Raw genomic sequence first — 21954 nt, forward strand, 5'->3', positions numbered from 1 at the left:
TCTTGGTGCAGAGGAAGAAATCTGGATCTGAGATGGTAGCACATAGTTCATCCCCAGCAAGGCAGGAGAGCTGCTGCCTGTCCTGCCTCTCCTGATGCCCCAGCACTGGCACAGGGAGGAGGATGAGTAACTCAGGTGACCTTCCACGCAACCTCAGGTGGCTGGATCCTGCTATGCTTGGTTTGCTAATTCAGGGTTACATCATGAAGATTACAGGCAGCAGGTTTCTTTAGAGCCAGCTAAGTGCTTCGTTAAATCATGTCTTAGGGGAGGGGAAAAATAAAATGCACCCTGTAAGCCTTTGCTGCCTGCCAGGGCAGCCCTGCTTTTAATTTTAATTTGATGTGTTGTAATTAGCCTGGCCACTGCAGGATCCTTGTCAACTCCTGCAGGCTTGCCTGCTTCTGCCTGCTCTATAATTGCTGCTTCAGGAGAAAAAAAACCCAAAAATTATTAAAAAAATAATAAAATTAAGTGTTTTGTATAAGATTTGAGCTGTAAATTATTTAGCTGTGTGTTTCCAAGAAGCAAGAGACTGCACCAAAAATGATGCGGCGTGGCTTGCGGCTCTGCTGCGATGTTCCTTCTGCAGAGTCATGTTGTTGGGAGGCTTTTTTTTTTCCCCTTCTGAATATATTCTTCCTGGCTGATAGCCCAGAATAGGTAGCAGAGCAAAAGCAAGGGCTTGTGTAACATAGCCAACTGATTTATGTGCTGCCGAAAAGCATTAGGGTCTCTGGTCTTTCTGCCTTCAGTGTAGGAAAGCACCTTTGGAAGTTCAAGGTAATGTTGGCTCATTCCTCCCTCTCTCTCCTAACTCAGCCTGTAGATGTTTGAGAATGTGTTTGCGTGCTGTGTGAGGTGGTGTCAGCCTTTCTTCTGATATGTCTTTAGGTGTTGGTATCGTGTCTGCTGGCATAACTGATGGTAAATCCAGGGACCAGAGGTCTTCTGGAGGAAGTGTAGGTTCTGCTTGTTAGACATGGCTTTTCTTGGTGGAGAAACCTTAATGGAAAGGAATTAAAGGAATAAAGCCCTGGCATTTGGCATAGATAGAGATAAACAGCTTTGTAGTCATCATGTATGAAACCCCATCTGGGTGCAGTTAGATGTCTGAAAATTGGAGACCTTTTACTTGTGTCTGATGCAATGAGGAACTGAGTTACAGCAGAACTTCTCAGAGAGCTTCAAAATAGCATCGTGTTTTCTCTCCTGTTGCTAACACATCTGGTTTAAAGTGGGTTCAGATGTGGTTGGAGGCTTGAAGTAGAATATCCCTTGTAGTCTCACTAAACCCTATGCTTATGCAGGGTCATAAAAAAATCATGGAAGGGCAGAGGGGCTGAGAAATACTCCGGTAATGCCTGTTGGCCTGGGTTGCATCCTGGTTGGCATTATTTAGAAAGGTAACTATTTGAACAAGTGCCGATTAATAAATACAGAGGAGGAAAGTTTTATAGGTCAGAGCTTGCCACCTGCGTGTGTTTTTTGTCTTCTTGACAAGTACCTGGCTCGTGTTGGAGCCTCTCAGCCTTGAAATGCAAAGCTACTCTGAATTCTCCTCAGGTGGCCAGGTAGCACGTACTGCTGAAACACAATTAGCAGTATTTACTGCCCTGGCAGGGCTGCAGTGTAAATGATGCTTAGTCTCACTGAGAAACCTGGTGTCAAATTTAAGGAATTATAATTGTAGCTGTTGATGTATCCGGAGAGTGTGCTGCAGTCTGCTCTGGTTTACTTCTACCCCAGCCTTGCTGAGCTCCTTTCCCTCCATGTGGGAACACCTCTGTGGTCCTGCAGCTCTGCGATGCGCTTCATGATCCTGCAAGGGATTGCGGGCAGAGAGGGCTCCGGCCACATGCTGTTGTTGACTAATACCTCCTGTCTGTCTTCCAGCTGCTCCTGCTCCTTGGCACCGCGAGGAGCCAGTCAGAGAAGACCTCTGAGCAGAATGCCATCAGCCTCTCCCCTGGCAAGTACCGCCACTTTGACCGTGCCACCAACAAAGAGCTGATCTGCGACAAATGTCCTGCAGGAACCTACGTGTCTAAACACTGTACGAAGAGTACCTTAAGAGAGTGCAGCCCGTGTCCAGATGGGACCTTTACTAAGCATGAGAACGGCATAGAGCGGTGCCATCCTTGTAGAAAACCCTGTGAACTGCCAATGATTGAGAAAACTCATTGTACTGCCTTGACTGACCGCGAGTGCACTTGCCTGTCTGGTACGTTTCAGACGAACGATACCTGCATCCCTTACACGGTGTGCCCGGTCGGCTGGGGCGTCCGCAAGAAAGGAACCGAGACAGAAGATGTTAAGTGCAAGCCGTGCCCTCGTGGTACCTTTTCTGATGTGCCTTCTAGCGTGATGAAGTGCAAAACGTACACTGACTGCTTTGGGAAAAACATGGTGGTGATCAAGCCGGGGACGAAGGAGAGTGACAACGTCTGTGGTTCTCCAGCATCTCTTCCGAACACGTCTTTGATTTCGTCAAGCACTGAAGCAGGTGAAGAGCCCTATGAAGTTCCACCAACCGCCCATCTTCCCAAAGGTAATGTCCATGTCAGTAAAACAGACATGTTTTGGGTCGTAAGATTGTGTTCCTGCCTCAGTCAAGACAGGCTTTAGGCTGTTAAATGGAAGCCTGGTCTAAAGCGTAGATTGTGCTTTTGCTTCATGGCCAGAAGGCAGCTCCAGGGTGCATCAGCTTCCTCTAAACTGCATTTAATAATGTTTCTGTTACCACTGGTGGGGAGGACCAGGTTGAATTCCCCACTATCTCATTTAATTGAAGTTAATATCATCACTGCCTTGAGGGAGATGCTTTTGCTGTGGCTAGTTGCAGTGGTGCTGAAGAACCCAGTTTGAGGTGGTGTTTAGCCTCACAGTGTCTCTGGTGGTGCATTTTAAGTAAAATGTTAACTTTTGTTGGTTTGAACACCTGAGTTGGTAAAATAGTGTTAAGAGTGGTAGACCCCCACTGCTTCTTTGTCTCAAAGTTTGGTATGATATTGGTGTGCCATTGGAAGAAGTTGGGAGGTTATTTCCTGAACTTTGAAATCAACTGTAGACAATTAGGTAGAAGTTAAAGCGTATTTGCTGTTTGTACCCAGCTCAGAGTGTTCGGGGTAGCCAAGTCAGAGGTAAATTCAGGTTACAGAATCACAGAATTATGGATGCTGGAAAAGACCTCTGAGATCATCAGGTCCATCCTGTGACCTAGTACCACCAAATCAGCTAGACCATGGCACTAAGTGCCACATCCAGCCTTTCCTTAAAGACCTCCAGGGATGGTGACTCCACCACTTCTCCAAGCTGTCCATTCCAATATCTGATCACCCTTTCCATAAGAAGGTGCTTCCTAATATCCGGCCTAAACCTCCTCTGGAGCAGCTTCAGGTCATGCTCTCTTGTCCCAGAATCACAGAATCTTAGGGGTGGGAAGGGACCTCGAAAGACCATCCAGTCCAACCCCCCTGCCAGAGCAGGATCACCCAGAGCACATCACACAGGAACGTGTCCAGGTGGGTTTTGAGTGTCTCCAGAGAAGAAGACTCCACAACCTCTCTGGGCAGCCTGTTCCAGTGCTCTGTCAGTCTTACAGGAAAGAAGTTTTTTCTGATGTTTTTTCTGTAGTTGCTAGTTGCCTGGGAGAAGATCCCGACCTCCATCTGACTACAACCTCCCTGCAGGTAGTTGTAGACAGTGATAAGGTCCCCCCTGAGTCTCCTCAACAAACCTCATACCGTTGGCCTCAGTCCGTTGATCCAGCCTGTCCAGGTCCATCTGCAGCATCCAGCAGATTGACACTCTTCCCCAACTTGGTGTCATCTGTGAATTTACTAAGGGTAGACTTGATCCCCTGATCCAAGTCATCATTAAAAATATTTCATAGGACTGGGCCCAGTACTGATCCCTGGGAGACACCACTGGTAACTGGATGCAGGTTACAGGTTGTTCCACCTGCTCTTTGGCTCAAATGGGCTGAGACATGATCTTCAAAAGCTGCTTCCAAAGTAAGCTCTAGTTTTTGGCCACAAAAGCCCTTCCTCTTCTTGCAAGGCTTTGGTCAAGCAGCTGGCAGGGACCTGAGAGCTGTTGGTTGCTAAGAAAACCCGATCAAGATGGAAAGTAGCTCTTAGAGGAAGGTTGTTTGCTTCAGAAACCTGTTTTGCAGTTGGTGCATCCATGGCTGCTTACAGTGTTGATAAAAGCATTTGTACTTCCTTAGCAAAACCAGGTAGAGGTAGCTAAACTAAGCCTCCAAATTTTCATGTGTTTCTAGCCCAGATACCATGTTTTCCACATTTGGAATTAAGCCCATGTTTGTAAACCTAGGAAACCTCAAAGTTGTAGGTTTTCTGAGAAGTACTGAATGTAGGAGAAACACAAGTTGACAACATACCTTTAATAACTTGTTTTTTAAACAAGTTGCCACTAGACTTAACCAGCAAGGGTCAGTTTTATCCTGAACCTATCTCTGTAACTATACCCATTTGTTCCTGGAGCCAAACCTCAACTTCACCTCTTCCCTTCCTCCCTGCCTGGCATTGGGTTTCTGTCTGCTGGCCCAGCAAAAGCTCAGGCAGATCTTAGACTGTGACATGATGCCGTATCACGTCTCCAGTGCCATGACACTGAGCTCTCCTCTCCTTTTGCAGGTTTGAACTCTTCAGCCCCCGATTTTGTCCCCTCTCCTGTGCCACACGCATCAAGTGGCACGGCAGAGCCAGCAGGCTTCTTCAACAAAACATTGGCTGATGAGACAGAAGCCACCAACGAGACGGACGGTACCAACAGGGCTCCTGCAGGCTCCATCCCTGCCAGCCAGGCACAGAGCTACCGGCACAAGCAGACCAGTCAAGCGCTGGAGAAGCAGCCATCACTGGATATGGCGGGGCGTGAGAAGTCCAGTGCCCCATACAGGCCCCCCCGGAGAGGTTCACAGAACATCCACCAGCACTTTGACATCAATGAACACTTGCCATGGATGATCGTTCTCTTCCTCCTGCTGGTCCTGGTGGTTATCGTCGTCTGCAGTGTCAGGAAGAGCTCAAGGACTCTGAAGAAGGGACCCAGACAAGATCCCAGTGCCATTGTGGAAAAAGCTATCATGAAAAAGTCCACCACCCCCACGCAGAACAGGGAGAAGTGGATCTATTACTGCAACGGGCATGGTGAGCAGTGGTGGCTGTGGGGGGTAATGTCCTCTCCACCATGCCATGTGGTTCTTTGGTGGGGGGGGGCATCCTCAAGTCCAACGACCAGTTGCTTTTCTGACTTCCTGGGTCTTGTAGCAAGAACAAAGCCCATATACTGGTTTCTTAGATGTTTCTTCATCCTTGCTGTCTCCCCCTTCCTGTTCCCATGGTGTATTCTCTAGAAGGAAGGGTTAATGAAGGGAATGTCACCTGCTTGCCCCAGCTCCTCTCCTTATTTTCTCAGTGACTCAGGCATGGGTCCAGTTGTCTTTTCGTGTGGCCCTTTTTCCCTCACCCTGTCTGTTTCTGGAAGGCTGAGTCATCCCCCGCCTCTTGGCAGCGCCTCAAGGGCTCTTAGGGTTCTTAGCCCTAAATCCAGACTGCTGGCTTGTGTTTCCAGTCCTTTGCCCATGCTGGAGCCAGGAAGGTTGTCCTTAAAGGCTGTCACGGGAGGAGTACAGCTCCATGAGTGCCATCGGGTCTTCCTGGAGGCTTTGCTTTGTAGTGTTTTCTGTTCTTTTTGTGGATGACTTGTCAGCTTTTTGATGAGACACTAAAGATGACCAGTTGTGGGCTTTAAATTTGTAAAAGTTAGTGATAAATTAATGGTGGTATGAATGTGAGCACCAAGCAGCTGTGATCTCCCTAGCAGGCTGCATGGTTCTTCCTCTGCAAAGCTACAGAGGCAATTTTGACCCTCCTTGTCTTGTACAGACAGCACTGATGAGTCCTTACTTTGGGTTGAGGTTGCTTAACTTTAAACATTTGTTTGCAGTTAACCTTTAGAAAAGCATATTTAACAAGGGGAGGAGGGCAAACAAAGAATGAATTGGAAAAAGATAGGAAGGTTTAGGAGATCAGTCCTTGATGAAAGTCATTCTTGAGTGCTTAAGTACAAAGCAAAGAAGGCTTTGAGTGGGGTGCCTTCTGTCATGTACTCTTTCTTCCTTCCTGCTGATTAATAGACCTACACTTTATTTGCCTTCATTAATGCATTTATGGAACCAGTAAGGTCTTGTTGGATTTAATTTTGTGCCTTCTCTTTTGTTTGTGCTACTTACTCAGTTTCCTTTTAACTCTTCTGACTTCTTGGAGTGTGGTTTCTTGAGCTTTTTTCTGGTTGCAATAGCATTTTCTGGTAACCCCTGTGTTCCATTGTCCCTAAGATTTGTCATACCTGTTGCATGATCCTTGAGGCTATAGCGAGTGATCTGCAGTGGGGTTGCAGAACCTTATTTCTGGGCACTACCAGAATTACTACATTACTTTGGCCATGGTTCATTAGCCAGAAGTGGCTGGTTGTTACTAACTTGTAGTAACTTTATTTTTTTTTCCCAAGATCTTAAAAGTTGGTTTTCCCAACCCAAAGGTGGTTTAATTTCTGACGCTTGCCTGGTTTTTGAAGCATCTCAAAGCTAGGGGCCGAGTTTGTACAGGGTGGGAAGTGCTTGAGTGCTAGGACCAGAGTGAGATGCTTTGAGAGGATGCAGTTCTGGTTCCTAACGTGGCATTTCAGACCCCATGCAGCTGGCCCTTCTCCTGGAGGCCATGTTAGAGCTGTCTTTCTCAGCAGTGCTCTGCATGTGGTCACCAAACATGATTCAGGCTACAGTGATGTGTGGTGAACAATGAAACTGTGTTAGCCCGTTCAGTTATAATCCCACCTCCCAGATCTCATTATCCTCTGGGGGACAGCATCATTCATGGGTCCTCCTGTGCTTCCCAAGATGAATCTCTTCTGTTATCCTTTAGCATCTGAATTCATCTAGAGCATCAAATTAACAAGATGCTTGCTAAGTTTCCCCTTGTCTTGGGGGAATAAGCTGGACCTAACAGCAAAAGCCATACTTAGATGACAGATATGACAGCCCATATCTGATCGAGTTGCTCAGGTCTGAAAGTGAGTTGCCCTGTTACTCAGGGTTCCTTGTTGGGCCGTTTTGTACTTCCCTCCCAGTCGTTCTTGCAATAGTCATGCTGGTTCCATGTTGGCCTGGGTGGCTTCATGACTTCCTCTGCCACTGTCCTCAGTTGAACTGTGTGCACTGAAGGCAGACGGGCGAGTGCAAACCGGTTAGTGCTTTGTCTTGTTTCCAGTGCAGCTCTGGCATTGCCTAAATCACGTTACATTAGCTGGAAGTGCCTTGCTCCTTAGTTCTTACTTCATGGTGGTGCTCTGGCATGTCGGATGTGGAAATTGTTCTCCGTAGTGATGTATAAATCCCTCTTTGGTTTTCCTATTGAAACACCCGGCTTGTAAGGCTGTTTACTTGAAATGAGAGAGGATGTAGTGCTAGAGAGGAACTGACCTTCGATTGACTAACTGGCTGTACAGCTGAGATGTACTGCAGAGCTGCAGCCTCATGGCTTCGCTTTCTGCTGCTCCAGCAATGTTCATACCCAAATTGTGCTTCGTCCTGAAGCAACGTTTCAGACAAGGGTGAATATAGCCAGGAACAAACTTCAGGCTGTTGCAGAGGGAAAATCTTTCCCCTCCCAAGCTGCTGGCACAGATCCCTCCGTGCTAGGCAGCCAGAGCAAAGACTCCATAGATGTGAGTGCCACAGCTGCGCCCCAGGTATTCAGGTGTCAGCCTGGTCTGTGGTTGCTCTAGGGCTGTGGAGGGTAAGCTGTTAGGTTTAAATCATCTTCTGAGCTGGGTATAAAGCCCAGGATTTCGTGTTGGCAGTGTGCTGACATCCAGATGACCTCCCCTCCTGTATGTTGGCTGGCCACGCCAACAAGGAGTTGGGGCGTGTTTATTGCTGGGGTGAAGCCTGTGTACGTAGCTGTTACGCACAGTCTCCCCTGGCTCCTGCTACTTTACCATCTCCTCCCTCCTAATCCTTTCAGTAAACAGCCTTAACCTTTGAAAGGGAAGAGACAGTGTCTGACGTAGGTGCTGCAGCCTCTGGTTGGAGGAGCTATGCTTGGGTGGCTGCCAACGCCCCAGCACCCTGCGCGCCTCCGTGATGCCGATGGGAGTGCAACTGGCATCCAGGGCTTTGTCAGTTTGGAGGAATTTCCAAAAGATTTTTATTACAAATTTCTTTTAGCCCATCAGTTCTGAGTGGAGCGTGGTCAGGGTGGCACCAGCACTGGAATGCTGTGATTTGGCTTCTTCCCGAAAGAGAAGAGTGTTTAGGGTGGAAGTAGTGGCTCAGACCCTTGCCCAGTTCCTCACGATGCTTGATATACTGGATGGCTTACATAGTTGAGATATGTGTGTGATCCTGAGCAGTGGATGTTGTCACGGGACATTTTGCTTGTCCTCATCTGCCCATGAGCTGGTGTCTATGCCCTGTGCTCTCTCTGCCCATAACACGTGCCTTAAATAACAGCCCAAACCTAAAAATAGCAGTAGCTTGGGAGCCTGGTGTTAAAGCAAGACCCGTGTCTGTAACATGGATGTGTTCCAGCCAAGATGGCAAATGCCAAGGATTCTTACTGGATTAAATTGTCTAGAGGTCTGGAAAGTGCTTGCAATGACTAATGGCCTGAGTTAGCAGCTGGCCTACCTGCATGTCTGTCCCTGTGTCTGTCCCCATGACAGGAGCTCTCCCAAATCCCCCAGGTCTTGTCTGTGCAGGAACTTGAAGGTGGAACATCATCCATGATGCATCTGTGGTTGAAGAAGCGGGGCCTCTTGCTGCTTCAGCTGGCTTTTACTTTCTAGCCAAGCAGATGGGAAATACAAAGGGGAAAAGCAGTTTGCCAAACATTTCCAAAGAAATTATTGTGGTGCCTGAATGACACAGGTACTGGGCTGATCATGCCTTGTGGGTTTGATCTCGTGTGACTGCTTGCCTTGAGAAGATCAAGAACAGCCTACACCCTAGAAACATTTTCTTCTGAACAGTCCCCTTATTTAGCAAATACCAATTTTATTTTTTCATCTGTTTCCAAGGGCAAGGAACTGAGCTTTTAGTAAAAATGGAGAACAGAAGCCTGTCTCTTGGACATACTGCAAATGCCAAATTTGGCATCAGTCTATGTCCAACATGAAGATGGGCCTGAAATCATGTTGCAGAAATTGCTGATAGTGTTGCCTTTGACTTTCACCCATTGAGTAGCAGAAGATAAAAGGCAAGAGTCTGTGTAAAGTGTTATGTTTTGGGGTAAAGTCTCTGTGCATAAGAAGCAGCTGCCTGACATGATGTCCCAAGAGGCAAGAAGAGAATTTGATCCATTATTTTTATTGGAGATGAGAGATGGAAGAACAGATCGTGGCAGCACTGGTCTGCCATGACGTGCCACTTCCCTTTTATTTTTCTTCAAGTCTTGTAATTGCACATTACTGGAGTGGGTGGTGAGAGCAAAGCCAGAAAGCCTCTGGTTAAATAATGAGAGAAATCAACTATTCTGCAAGAGCTGTTTGTGGCTGAGATGGAGCTGAGGCTTGACTGCAGGTAGAAAAGATCAAGTACTGGAAATGGCTCAGGAGTGAAAGCACAGTGGGGAGTTGAGGGATGATGCTGGAAAGAAGGGAAGCGCTGGGATCTGGGGGTCTTGGTTGCTCAGCTGTAGGGGTGCCCAGTAGTCCTTGGCTTAGCAGCCTGGTTGCTGTAGGAGCAGGGCATGGCTTGAACTTGGTCTGCTCCCAGGAAAGTTGGAGAGAGTGCTGAAGAGGGACTAGAGCCTTGCTGGAAAGCCCTGTGCCATGGAGAACCTGAGTCTGTACTGCAGCTCCTGGTGTTAATATAACCAATGGGTGTCTTGGCTGTGTGTGTCAGGACATCTCAGCTCATTGCAGGCTTGTCCTCACATGGAATCAGATACTCAGTTATGGTTAGTGTTGGAAGATGCTTATCAGAGTAAAATTACTTTGAGTCTTGGTTTTTGTTGGTTTTTTTTTTTGAGACAGCACTTGACTAAACAGGCCCACAAGTAACTGGAATCTTTTCTGTAGGTCCATTACCTCATGAAGGGAAGCAGGTACATGGAAAAGCCCAGCAGTGGAGATTTTTCCACAAGCCTGGTGTCACTCCCTTCTCAACTGGTACCCTAAATAAGGAAACCCAGCTGTAGGGATGGCATTTGCAGGTCTACAGGGTGACTCTACATGCTATTTTAGGTTGTCTCCTCAGGGCTCGTATGGATAAATGAGATGAAAACCACATAATGGTTTTGTTTTGTAGGGTTAGTTTTTTCTTTGATCCGGTCCAGAATGGATTACAGCTTGGTCACAGGAGCATCAGGCTGGGAGGCAGGGTGAGGATTCAGGAGATGCTCCGTGGGGTATCTCTTGTGCATGTTTCCAGAGCATGAGGAGGAACCATGGTGCTAAAAGCTGCACCAGAATCAAGCTGTGGTGGCCTCGAGGTTTTGTGTCCTGACCACAGGTAAGAAAAAGGTGGCCAGCAGCACCTTGTGAGGACTGTTGTGCCTGTTGCTGCTGACATGATTTGGTAATTGCGGTTACACCTGGAGAGGAGCCGCCCTGGGCTTGTGCACGAACCCTAATATGACTCTGGCAGGAAGAACATGAGATGAGGGATTAATGTTTGTCTACTTGCCAAAACGGAGAGGCAGAAGGTGGTGTTTGTTTTTCAAAGCAGCTTGTCTTCCAGGAGTGCATTAAGAAGAGTGTGTCCAGCAGGTCAGGGGAGGTTATCCTGCCCCTCTCCTCTGCCCTTGTGGGACCACATCTGAATTATTGTGACCAGTTCTGGGCTCTCCAGTTCAAGAGGGACAGTGGTATACTTGAAAGAGTTCAACAAAGGGCTACAAGGATGGTTAAGGGACTGGAACATCTGTCTTACCAAGAAAGGCCGAGACCTAGGTCTTTTTAGTCTAGCGAAGACTGAGGAGGGATCTTATTAATGTTCACAAATATCTGAAGAGTGAGTATCAAGAAGAGGGGACCAGTCTCTTTTCAGCGGTGCCCTGTGCTAGGATGGGGGGGCAATGGAAACAAACTGGAGCACAGGAAGTTCCACCTCAACATGAGGAAAAACAGAGTGACGGAGCATAGGAGCAGGCTGCTCAGAGAGGTTGTGGAGTCTCCTTCTCTCAAGACTTTCAAGACCCATCTGGATGCTTTTCTTTGTAATCTACCCTAGGTGACCCTGCTTTGGCTGGGAGGTTAGACTCAGTGATCTTCAGAGGTCCTTTCCAACCCCTACCATTCTGTGATTCAGGCCCCTGCAGCTCCACTATCTGCAGTTAACTATTGGTCCTCTAGTGTCAGCCTGTCCACCTCTAAAAAGTGAGACCCAGGCAGAAAGGGAGCTTGTTAAATTGGAAGGGGCAGGTATGTGCTGAGCCCCTAAGAAATACAGATGCTGTTGGACTGCTGAGCCTTGACATGGATGTTCCCTTGCTGGAGCTTCTTTGACTGTGTGGGAGTTCCAGGCTACATATGTGCTCCAGCATGCATGTGGTGCTTCACTTTGGGGTGGGATGAAGCCCGTTGTCTTGACGCTGACCTCTGCCATGGGAGCTTTGGAATGACATCTGATGTTTGGAACAACATCATAGACCGTAGAGCACTTGCCAGTACCTGAAGGGGCCTGCAGAAAAGCTGGAGAGGGGTTTTTTACAATGTCATGTAATGATTGGTCAAGGGGGAACAGTTTCAAACTGAAGGAGGGAGATTAGATATTAGGAAGAAATTCTTTCTATGAGGGTGATGGGTCACTGGCCCAGGTTCCCCAGGGAAGCTGTGGATGCCCCATCCCTTTAAGTGTTCAAGGCAAGGGGGGTTGGATCTTTAAGGTCCTTTCCAACCCAAACTGTTCTATGATTCTACAGTCTTCCTCAAACTACTGTACTTAAAACTTTTTTCAGGTTTGTCCTAAACTTATCCTTCACCTTTTGGGAAGCTATGTGGTTTCTAAAGGGTGTATGAACAAGCTGACCAAGGCTTTGTGGTGGAAGCAAGCCTTGGAAAAGGCAAGCAAGGGACATGGCTGTTCTGCTTAGAGAGGAGGAAACTTAATAATGTGCAAATTTATCATATCTTGCTCCTGAGCCTTATTGCATTAGCAGGCCTGAACACTGGTGCTCCATCACTTGTAATGTGTGTTGTTACACAAGCCATCTGTCTGCAACGTGCTGAGGTCTTTGCGGACCTGTCTTGGGAAGCTGGTATGTTTGCTTCCAAAAAAACCCCAAACAAACCCCAGAAAAACCAAACTGTTCCATGGTTAAATTTCCTGGGTGGTCCCTGGATTAATTTAATAAGCAATGGGGATTTGTGCCTGCCCATTAAGGTGTAGAGCTGAGTGTCAGAGGCAGGGCAGCCCTGCAGGTAGAGGAGGGCTAGGAGAATTGTTGTTGTAGAAAAACACACTAAGCTCAGGGGTTTTTTTGTCAAAAACTGGGCACCAGTTTTTGCTCCAGAAGGACTGTGATTTCTCATGTCAGTAGGGCTCTCACACATAACTGCTCAAATAACAAGGCAGATTATTTTTTTTCCTCTCTCACCAAGGCTTCGTCTGGGGAAAAAAAAAAAAATACAGGAGGTAATTTTAATCCTTGGGTTGGCATCTGTGGGTGTCTGGATATTTATATGGCTCTGCTTGCTCAGGGTTACCAGCTGTCCAAGAGGGTTATAATGAAGATTAACTCTGCAAAAGCCATTTAAAATTTAATAATTACATAAAATGCTTATGCTGGCTGTTCCCTTGTAAAGCAAAGGACGAACAAGTCTGTTCTGCAGGTCCCCAAGGCCAGCACATGGAGCTATGCAGGAAGGGCATCCTGTGGGCATTGGCAGGAGCTCATGTGGGTCCCAACGAAGTTGGACCAAAGGTGCCCAGAGATGATGTGGGGGCTCCATCCCTGGAGGTGTTCGAGGGCAGGTTGGATTGAGCTCTGAGCAGCCTGTTCTAGTGGGAGTTGTCCCTGCCCATGCAGGGGAGTTGGAACTCGATGATCTTTAAGGTCCCTTCCAGCTCAAAAAATTCTGTGATTCTTTGCTGTTGTAGAGGTGACTTCCATGTACTGTGGTGGGAGGGGAGGTCTTATCTTGTGCTGATGCTCAGTTTCCTGGGTCCAAAACATGTTTTTAATAACTGCATGTGGCAGGGATCACAGACTTTCCTCGACTGCCTGGTTTGGTTGAGTTATTTTCCATGGAGTGTGTGGGAAGTGTTTGTCTGGAGTCAGTTTCCTGCCCTGCAAGGTTTTAATTTTTTTTTTCCCTTTAAAAACAACAAACACCACCATTTAGTGGTTTGTTGCCCAAACAGCACTTGCTGAGGATGTGAATCACTGGCTCCTGGGAGGGTCTGGTACCATCACTATCCTCCATGGGAAAACTAGCAAATGGCTAACAAGTCTTTATGAGTGTGTCATCTCCTCTTGTCTGAACAAAGGCTCTCGTTAGAATCATGGAATGGTTGGGGTTGGAAGCTGCCTTCAAGGTCATCCAGTCTAACCCCCCTACCATGGGCAGGGACACCTTCCACCAGACCAGGTTGCTCCAAGCCCCATCCAGCCTGGTCTTGACCACTTCAGGTGATGGGGCATCCACAGCTTCTCTGGGCAATGTGGGCCAATGTGTCACCACCCTTACTGTTAAAAAATTATTCCTTGTATCCAATTTAAATCTTCCCTCTTTCAGTTTAAAACCATTGCCACTTGTCCTGTCACTACACAACCCTGGGAAAATGTCTCTCTCCATCTTTCTGATAAGCCCCGTTTGTATAGTGAGAGGCCTCAATAAGGTCTCCCCAAAGCCTTCTCTTCTCCAGGCTGAGCAACCCCAATTCCTTCAGCCTTTCACCATAGCAGAGGTGCTCCAGCCCTCTGATCATCTTTGTTGCCTCTTCTGGACCCTCTTCAAAAGCTCCATGCCTTTCTTGTGCTGAGGACTCCAGAACTGGACCCAGCACCGCAGGAGGAGTCTCAGTAGAGCATGTAGAGGGGAACAATCCCCTCGCTTGACCTGCTGGCCATGCTTGTTTTGATGCAGCTCAGGACACAGTTGGCTTTCTGGGCTGCAGAGCACACATTGTTGGCTCATGTCCAGCTTTTCATCCACCAGTACCCCGAAGTCCTTCTCAGCAGGGCTGCTCTCAATCCCTTTGTCCCCCAGCCTATATTGATACTGGTGGTTGTCCTGACCCAGGTGCAGGGCCTCCCTCACACATCTCCAAACCTCCTAGTTTAGTACCTGAAATATATTTGAAGGGGAAAGAAACTGAGTTTCCAACAACCTTCCCTTTTCAGCAGAGGTTGGTGAAATTTTCACATTTTGGAAAGGTATTTGTGTTGAGGATTTTTGGATTTGCCTGGTTTGGCTGAGCTGTAGTGTCTTTATCAACTGGTTGGGATATGCCTCATCCTGACTGGCTTGTACATGCAGGCTCTTGGTGTGTGCTCAGGGGTAAAAATAGGCAGCTGTGGCTGTTTCACATGAGTCAGGAGGATATTTGGAGGAGGCAGGTGGGCTGAGCTCAGGAACAGCGCTGGGCTTGCAGTGATTTGGAGCTTTTTGCTGAATGTATGGGAGGATGGGCCCGCATCACAGCAGTTCTCCTGTCTGATGTGTGTGTGCTCTTGGGCTCAGCTTTCTACTTGTGATGCTCCTTCCTCAAGGTCTGTGCAAGGGTCAAAATGTAGCCAGCCTGTTATGGTCAGGATTTATAACTGCATGTGGTGTACAAATGAGTGCTCCCTGTTGCTGGCATTCAAAAAAAAATCAGTGGGTAAGAGGTGGTGCTGAACTGAAGCTCCAGGTGCTTTAATTCACGTTGGTGCTAGGATGATGGAGGTCTGTTCCTGCAGGTCTCGTGAGTGAACTGGTGGGACCTGTCCCTGCTGATAAAGGACTGGTGCCTGGAGTCTCCTGAAATCCAGCCTTTCTGAAAATTCATGGAGCTGACTCTGGAACCCTGGAGAGATGAGCTGCTCCCTAGATGATGTGCCTCAGATCCTGGAGGATCTCCTGAGCTTTGGTTGCCAGATCTATAAGATTTCACTTAATGTTGTGTTAATCCTTTTCTCTGTGCTATGTCCCTTCATTATTAGTGGGACAGGAGGACATGTGGCTTGGGAGGGCTCTGTAGACTTAACCATGAGATTTCCTCTTAAAGGTGGCTGCTTCTCAACAAGGTGTCCTCTGAAAATTACAAAAAAGTGTTTCGCTTGAGCCCTAAAAATGAAAATAATGGTTGCTTTTTGTTTGAGAGAGGGTGGAGAGAGGAAGGAACTGAAGCTGCTCTGTGGCTAGGCTGTGGTTAGACTTTACTGTATCTGCTGCCAGGTGCTTGGGTGTAGCCTTTTGACAGGGTAGCTCTTCCACTTCTCTTGAGTCTGCTTGAAGATCTGAAAAAGTAATAGCAGAGAAGAGAAATGATTTCTTGCAGGTATGGTGTGTAAGCTTGCCAGCACTGCTGGTCATAGCCCTGTACCACACTGGCTTCTTGTCCTGCTTGAGGCCAAACGAACACTTGAGAACTGGATTCATGTCCAACCTGGAAATAGCAGGGCTATGGTAGAGGAGTGAGGCTTATCCAGAACAAGCTTAAGAGAGTCATTAAAGCTCAGCCAAGTCTCTGTCTGTTCTGGCTGTCAACATGCCTCACTGTACCCATCATTCTGTGTGTGTATGTCCACCCTTGGGCTTCTCATTTGCCTGTGCACCACATATTGGCCTTGTCCTGGCTTGAGGAGGAATTCTTGATTGCTCTGAGGTTATCACCACTTCAAAATACTAGGTATTTATGAGAAGTAGCCTATCACTACATTTAGAAAATTGCAATGTTTAGATGGTGGTGATTGAAGTGCCACCTGCCTGGGTACCCAAGACATACGTGGATTTTATAGATCCTTCACGTGCTGTTGTTGCCTCCTCTGGGATAGTCACGGCTCTGCTGAATGCAACCCTGGGGGTTTCATAGCACGGGCTCCTCTTTAATTCCAGTGTCTGAGGCAAGCAAATGGTGATGGTCCCTATTGGTGATGATGAAGAGGGTGGTGGTGCCTTCTGCATTACCTGCAGGGTGGTGGCAGCTCTCCCAGGCTGTTCCTGTGGCCCATGTTAAGACAGGAGGAGGACTTGGGCTGTTCTATCTGGTATTTGCAAGCTCAGAGCAGCTTTAATGTCCCACTGACATGGCTGTGACCAGCCTTGCGTGGGAAGCATGAAACAGGTGAGTTAAAGCACTGTCCTCCTGAGCTTAACCATTTCATTAGGGATTGCTGGGGTCTGGAGGGCTTTGAGCATCATCTCAAGCCTTGGCTTGCAGATGAGCATGGTGGGAGAATATTCAAGTGGTTTGGCGGTTGAAGAGGACCTAGGACCTAAGGTGGAGTTGGGGTTTTTCTCTCCATGCACAATGGTGGGCACCTTCCTATCCCAGCAGAACGCTCTGGTACTACTAGTGCTCTGCAGAGTAACTTGCAGGGCTCCTGAAAATATAGAAATAGTAGAACTGTAAGCTTATTATAAGCATTAGCATCTTATTTTAGTTTTGAACAAGTGAATTAAGTTACTGTGAATGGCTTGAGCAGTAATACTTGGCAGCGTGCAGCTGTAACTTGTCGTGTCATGGTTTTAATCTTATTTTTCAAGAACAGAGAGAGCAGTGGTTTTCTAACCGACTGGAGCCAAATCTGCGCTCGCGTCTGTGTCTCTTCTCTATCTCTCTGGGGTTTTGTTTGCACAATATTGTAGTGGATGTAGCAAACATATGGGGCTTAAATTCATTTAATAGTTGCAAGAAAATGAGTTTAAGGTTCTTATAGTATTAAGGTAGACATTTCCAAATTCATTTTTAATGGAACATTTGTTCTCCAAAGATTATTACGCGCCATTAAGCCCTCTGCTGCCTGGTGCATTCTCGTGCCCTGGGATCTTATTGCCAAGGGATATAAACATGTTTATGGGGCCACTTTATGGAACGGTGAGATTAAATATATACTAAACTTGAAAATGTCAGTAGCAGCACGAGCGCTTTGTCATAAATCTTGTGCAAGAACACTAGGATGTAAATGTTGTGCCACCGTATAAAACTGGTGCAAATCAAGTTGTGACCAGCTTGCAAGCTTTTATCACCAGTAGAGCAGCCGTAAATGCTGGGATTTATCAGCATTGAATACATAGATGGGAGCAGGTAATATATGGGATTTTCCTTTCCTGGCAGGACTAGATGGTGCAACACAGAGGTCGTAAACCAGCAAATTATGTTTCAATTCTTCTGTATAACTGATGTGCGTGGGAGTGGGCAAAGCTCCTACCTCTTGTAACACTTTGACTCATCACAGGACAGCATTCTTGAGAGCACCTTGTTCTGCTCATTTTGTGTATGAAATGGACAGAATTTTATATTTATATACATATATGTAAAAATGGGCAGCATTATCTTTAAATCCATATATCACTTCACCCAGAAAAAAAAATAAATCCCTGAATACAAAGGTAGAAAAAGCTTTGAGATCATGACTTATGTACTGAGACAGTGACTTTGGCACCAAGTAACAACTTATGCACTGGGATGTCTCTCCATATAGATATATAATGGGCAGCACCAGACTGGCTCGTCCCTCTTTGCATTACTATTGTTACCCTGGTGCAAAAGCTTTGCAGAGCTTTTTCTACCCTTAAAGTCAGGGATTAGTTGTTTTGGTTTTTTTTCCCTGGGTTGAGTGATAAAATAAAGTGTTGGCTGCATAAACTTAGTGTTCTGATGGTTTTATGCCAAAACCAGTTGAAATTGCTGGCTTAAAGGATCTGACTCCAAACATGAGTTAGCTTTTGGGCTTCTTACTGACATGGGTATATGATGTCTGAAGGTGCAGGGCTTGGCTGTCAGCATGAACTGGGCTGTGTGTCCTTCCTGCACAGGACTGACAGCCAGCCTGGATGGATACAGAGGCATCGAGGGAGAGGAATTTGTCTTGTCTTTGATTGAGTTAACAAGGGGAGTTAAAAAGCTTGATTCCTGCTATGATGTTGAAATGTGATGGGCAATAACATATTTTTGTGCCTTGGATAATGAGCCACATCATAAATCTCAGTAGTGTATTTGCAGCCTTTTCTTGTTCCTTAATGCTGAAGAATATTTTCTTGTCTTGGGTATACTTTGAATAATGAAAAAGGTTTTTTCCTCCCCCTCCAAACTTCTCTGTAGTTAAAACCAAGCTCTGTGGTTGCTTTTTGGAGGGCTGCATCCCTCACACGGCGTTGGTAGAAGAACCACCGATCTCACATCTCCATGTGAGATAGGACACGCCCACTGCTGTAATTCAGCTGGGGAGGGAGGTTTGGTGGCTGTGGTGGAAGGAGGGTAGGGATATGCAAAACACAGTGTGTACTTTGGTGTTTACTGTAGAGCAGGCTCAACACCTGCTGCAGATGCTCTGAGTTCCCTGGGGTCATGGCTACATTATCTACCTCAGAAGTGAAAACTGAAGTCTATGTATAGCAGGTCCTGATGAGCTTTTTTTTTTAGTAGTAAGGGTGTAGGTCAGAAATATTTATATGAGGCTGTATTGAGTTTTTAATGTGTATATATGTGCTTATACACACATACATAAAATATCTATATGACATATAGAGATATATAAAATCTGTATGTCATATATCTGTGTATATATACATGTGTATAAAAAAGGAGATTACATATATATCAGGCTGTAGAGTTTAGATACATATATAAAAAGATTCCAGTAATCTATATCAGGCTGTATGGTTTCTACATACATACAAAAATATATCAATATATCTATATCAGACTGTATAGTTTTAAAATTTGTATATATATGTATGTGTCTACCTGGCTTTATTGGGGCTGTGACCTGAAGGTGCAGTTGGGAGTTTTATCTAAACTGCATTAGAAATTGTTAGATTTTAGGCCAGCAGTTAATACCCTGACTATGACAATTCTCCACAAGCAGCTGGTCTTGCTGACACTGCTGTGGTGGCTGCAGAAGGAAGGAGGAACCATCCCTGTAGCACTGGGGGTGTGCTGGCTCGCCAGGAGCCCCAAGGTGTGGTTACCTCTTTGCAGCTCACCTACATCAACCAATGGTCCATGTGGTGGGTTGAAACAAGGCATTACTCAGTTTGATTGAACAGGTTTAATTAGCTATTATGGCTTTATTTGAAGGTTTAGCTCATGACCTCTGAGTCGATGGAAGGACGAGTGTGCTGTTTGCGTTGCTGCCAAAGCTAAAGGCAGGAAACCCTCACCGTATTGAACCAACGTGTCTCAAGGACTTTTCTGGGAGAGGCTCTGCCTTTTTTTTGTTCTTCAGATGCTGTAGAAGATCTTCCATTCACCCAACACTCTCCTTGTGCAGGGTAACCTGTCCTGTAACTCAGTCATCCCACCAGTCTGTACTAGAAATGGCTCTACATGAGATCATAGGTGCTGTGTTATGGAAATGTTTGTCTTTATAATGATGCTTTGGTGACTCACCTTTTAATCCAGCTTCTGTTCAAAGTGGTGGCTTTGCAGGTACATGGGTGAGCACGGTTGCCATTTCCCCTGCTCCTGCAGCCATGCAGTGGCTCAGAACCAGGGCTTTTCCTGTGCTGAAGAGCACAGGGAATTTTACTGTTAAATGAACATGATTAATTTTAGAGCATGTGTCTCAGTTGGACCAACCTGTGGGTCTGTCACCCCTTATTTACCTAGCAGGTGTTGAGCATCTTACAGATGCTGCTTGCCTGCAGAGCTCCCTGGAGCCTGGGCAAGCTGTGGAAGGTCTTTAATGATGATAATAAAATCTGCAAAGACCCCCCAAAGCACGGCTGTGCGGGGCTGGGAGAAGCTTTGCTGAAGCTTAGCTCTGCGATGCCGGGAGGCTGCTGGTGCCCGCCCCTCACCTGCAGCGCTTCTGCCCCTCAGGTATCGACATCCTGAAGCTGGTGGCAGCCCAGCTGGGGAGCCAGTGGAAGGACATCTACCAGTTCCTCTGCAACGCCAGCGAGCGGGAGGTGGCAGCTTTCTCCAACGGCTATGCGGCCGACCACGAGCGCGCCTACGCCGCCCTGCAGCACTGGACCATCCGCGGGCCCGAGGCCAGCCTGGCCCAGCTGATCAGCGCCCTGCGCCAGCACCGCCGCAACGACGTGGTGGAGAAGATCCGAGGCCTGATGGAGGACACCACACCGGTAACTCCCACGTCCCCTCAGAGCTCCTCTGGGGCTCGTAGTTTAAGCCTTAATGTTGCTTTTCAGCGAAGCTTTGCCGAGGGTCGCTCAAAACCTTGTCCGAGTTTGGACAAGCTCTTGAGTCCCGTGTGTTGTGGTTTCTGGGTGTCTTTGGAGGTCGCCAGGAGAGCTTGGTGCTTGAGCCCTTGTGTCGGGGAGGAAAAATCATCCCCCTTTCAACTTGCTGTTAAATGTTCCTGCTAAACCCCCAGGGTTTTCTGAGAAGGCCCTTCAACACTCAGCGTTGTAGAGCAGCGGGTCGCTTCCTCCAATGTTGTGATGGCATCGTTGGGTTTCCATGTGTGGTCACCTCCACTTGTTCTCCTCTGCAGCAGCTCTGGCCTTTAAAACTGGCCTGTATTTTGGGAGAATAAAGAAATTGCTGCAGAGTATCCTGCAGCAGAGTCATAGCTGAGTTTAAGTCATCAGAAGGTGCCTTGGTGATCTTTTCAGTTTGTTTTGGCCATCTCTGCCTTACCTGTCAGTATTTTTTTTGGTTTTTTTGGCTCTGAGAATTTGGTGGTCTTCTGGAAGTTTTCATAAAGTTGATGGATGGGGCTTCTTCTGAATGTGGAAGCCAATGTGGCAACACATGGATGGAGGTGAGGGTAGTTGAGGGAGGGCTCTTCCCCCTACACCTCCATGGGCATTTGGTGGGGCTCTGGCAAGCTGGACCTTCATGTATAGCAAAGACTGTGGGGCAGAGTGTTTTTCAAGGTAGTGGATTCCCAGGTCTGATTTCAGCTATCCCAGACTTCCCTCATAAGAGCAACCATGTGTCACGTGTCCTGCATGATTTCGTTTATTGCACCAAACATCTTGATCCCTAGTAACTGTAGTGTGAAGTCACAGGTTTCCACGTGTTAGCAGGAATCCTGGTTTTGAGACACCCAGAGTCAGTTGTGTGCCAGGCATCACCATGTGCATCCTGCCTAAATTTTGGATAGGCTCACTTTGCCAGCTTCTCAATCCCTCCTCTTCCCATTTAGCTGCTGTTCTCTTCCTTCCAGCTCCTGGTATTTACACAGTGTGTAGCTTTCTTACTTCTTACCATGCTTCAAGATATAATATCAAAGAGGGAAAGGAATGAAATTAAAAGCCTGAGAGACAGCTCTGGTTAAGAAAAGGAGAGGCAGAGAAAATGGTCATTTTGCACATGTGAATGAAAGTTTCTAGTGTGTGCAGTGTCCCAGAAAGCCACATTGTCCTCTTGCTCTCCTGGAGCAGGTAGTAACCTCTTTCCTCCTAGTTAACGGCTTTGACTTTGAAGGCTACAGCAAAGTGCTGGGCTAGGACGTGGGGCTTGTTCGTCAGCACAACACCTGATTACCAGATGTGGGTGTGCAGTGCTCAGTGTTCCTCATCACTGCACTGTTTCAGCCAAAGCTATCAGATGCTTCTCAAATAGCACAGAAATGCAGGTGGTAGCTTCAAGAACAGGGTTTATTGGGTGACCCATTGGGATGGTGGACTCCCGACGATGGAGTAAACTCAAGCTGTTTCCTTGCACGTGCCCATAACTCTGAAAATGCAGCACTCAAATACTCTGGAGAATGAGCAAACCCAAATCTCTTGGATACTTGTAGGCAAGTCTTATTTTTGGACTGGGTGACCAGCTCTCCTGGAGGATCTTCCTGTTTGTTC

At 47.0% G+C, this 21954-nt stretch overlaps 1 protein-coding gene across 1 annotated transcript in view; it reads left to right on the forward strand.

Moving 5' to 3' along the window:
• Positions 1-1884: 1884 nt before the first annotated feature.
• TNFRSF21 (tumor necrosis factor receptor superfamily, member 21) overlaps positions 1885-21954 on the forward strand; it is a gene marked incomplete at its 5' end in the record, with an annotated part of 29227 nt that continues 9157 nt past the window's right edge. Inside the window, 3 exons of the mRNA XM_010002424.1 lie at positions 1885-2551; positions 4662-5177; positions 20006-20271. Coding sequence (XP_010000726.1) covers positions 1885-2551; positions 4662-5177; positions 20006-20271 — 1449 coding nt within the window. The remainder of the gene's footprint in view (positions 2552-4661; positions 5178-20005; positions 20272-21954) is intronic.

This window comes from Chaetura pelagica, unplaced genomic scaffold (assembly GCF_000747805.2).
Source record: "Chaetura pelagica isolate M959 unplaced genomic scaffold, ChaPel_1.0 scaffold46, whole genome shotgun sequence".
NCBI classification, from domain to species: domain Eukaryota; kingdom Metazoa; phylum Chordata; class Aves; order Apodiformes; family Apodidae; genus Chaetura; species Chaetura pelagica.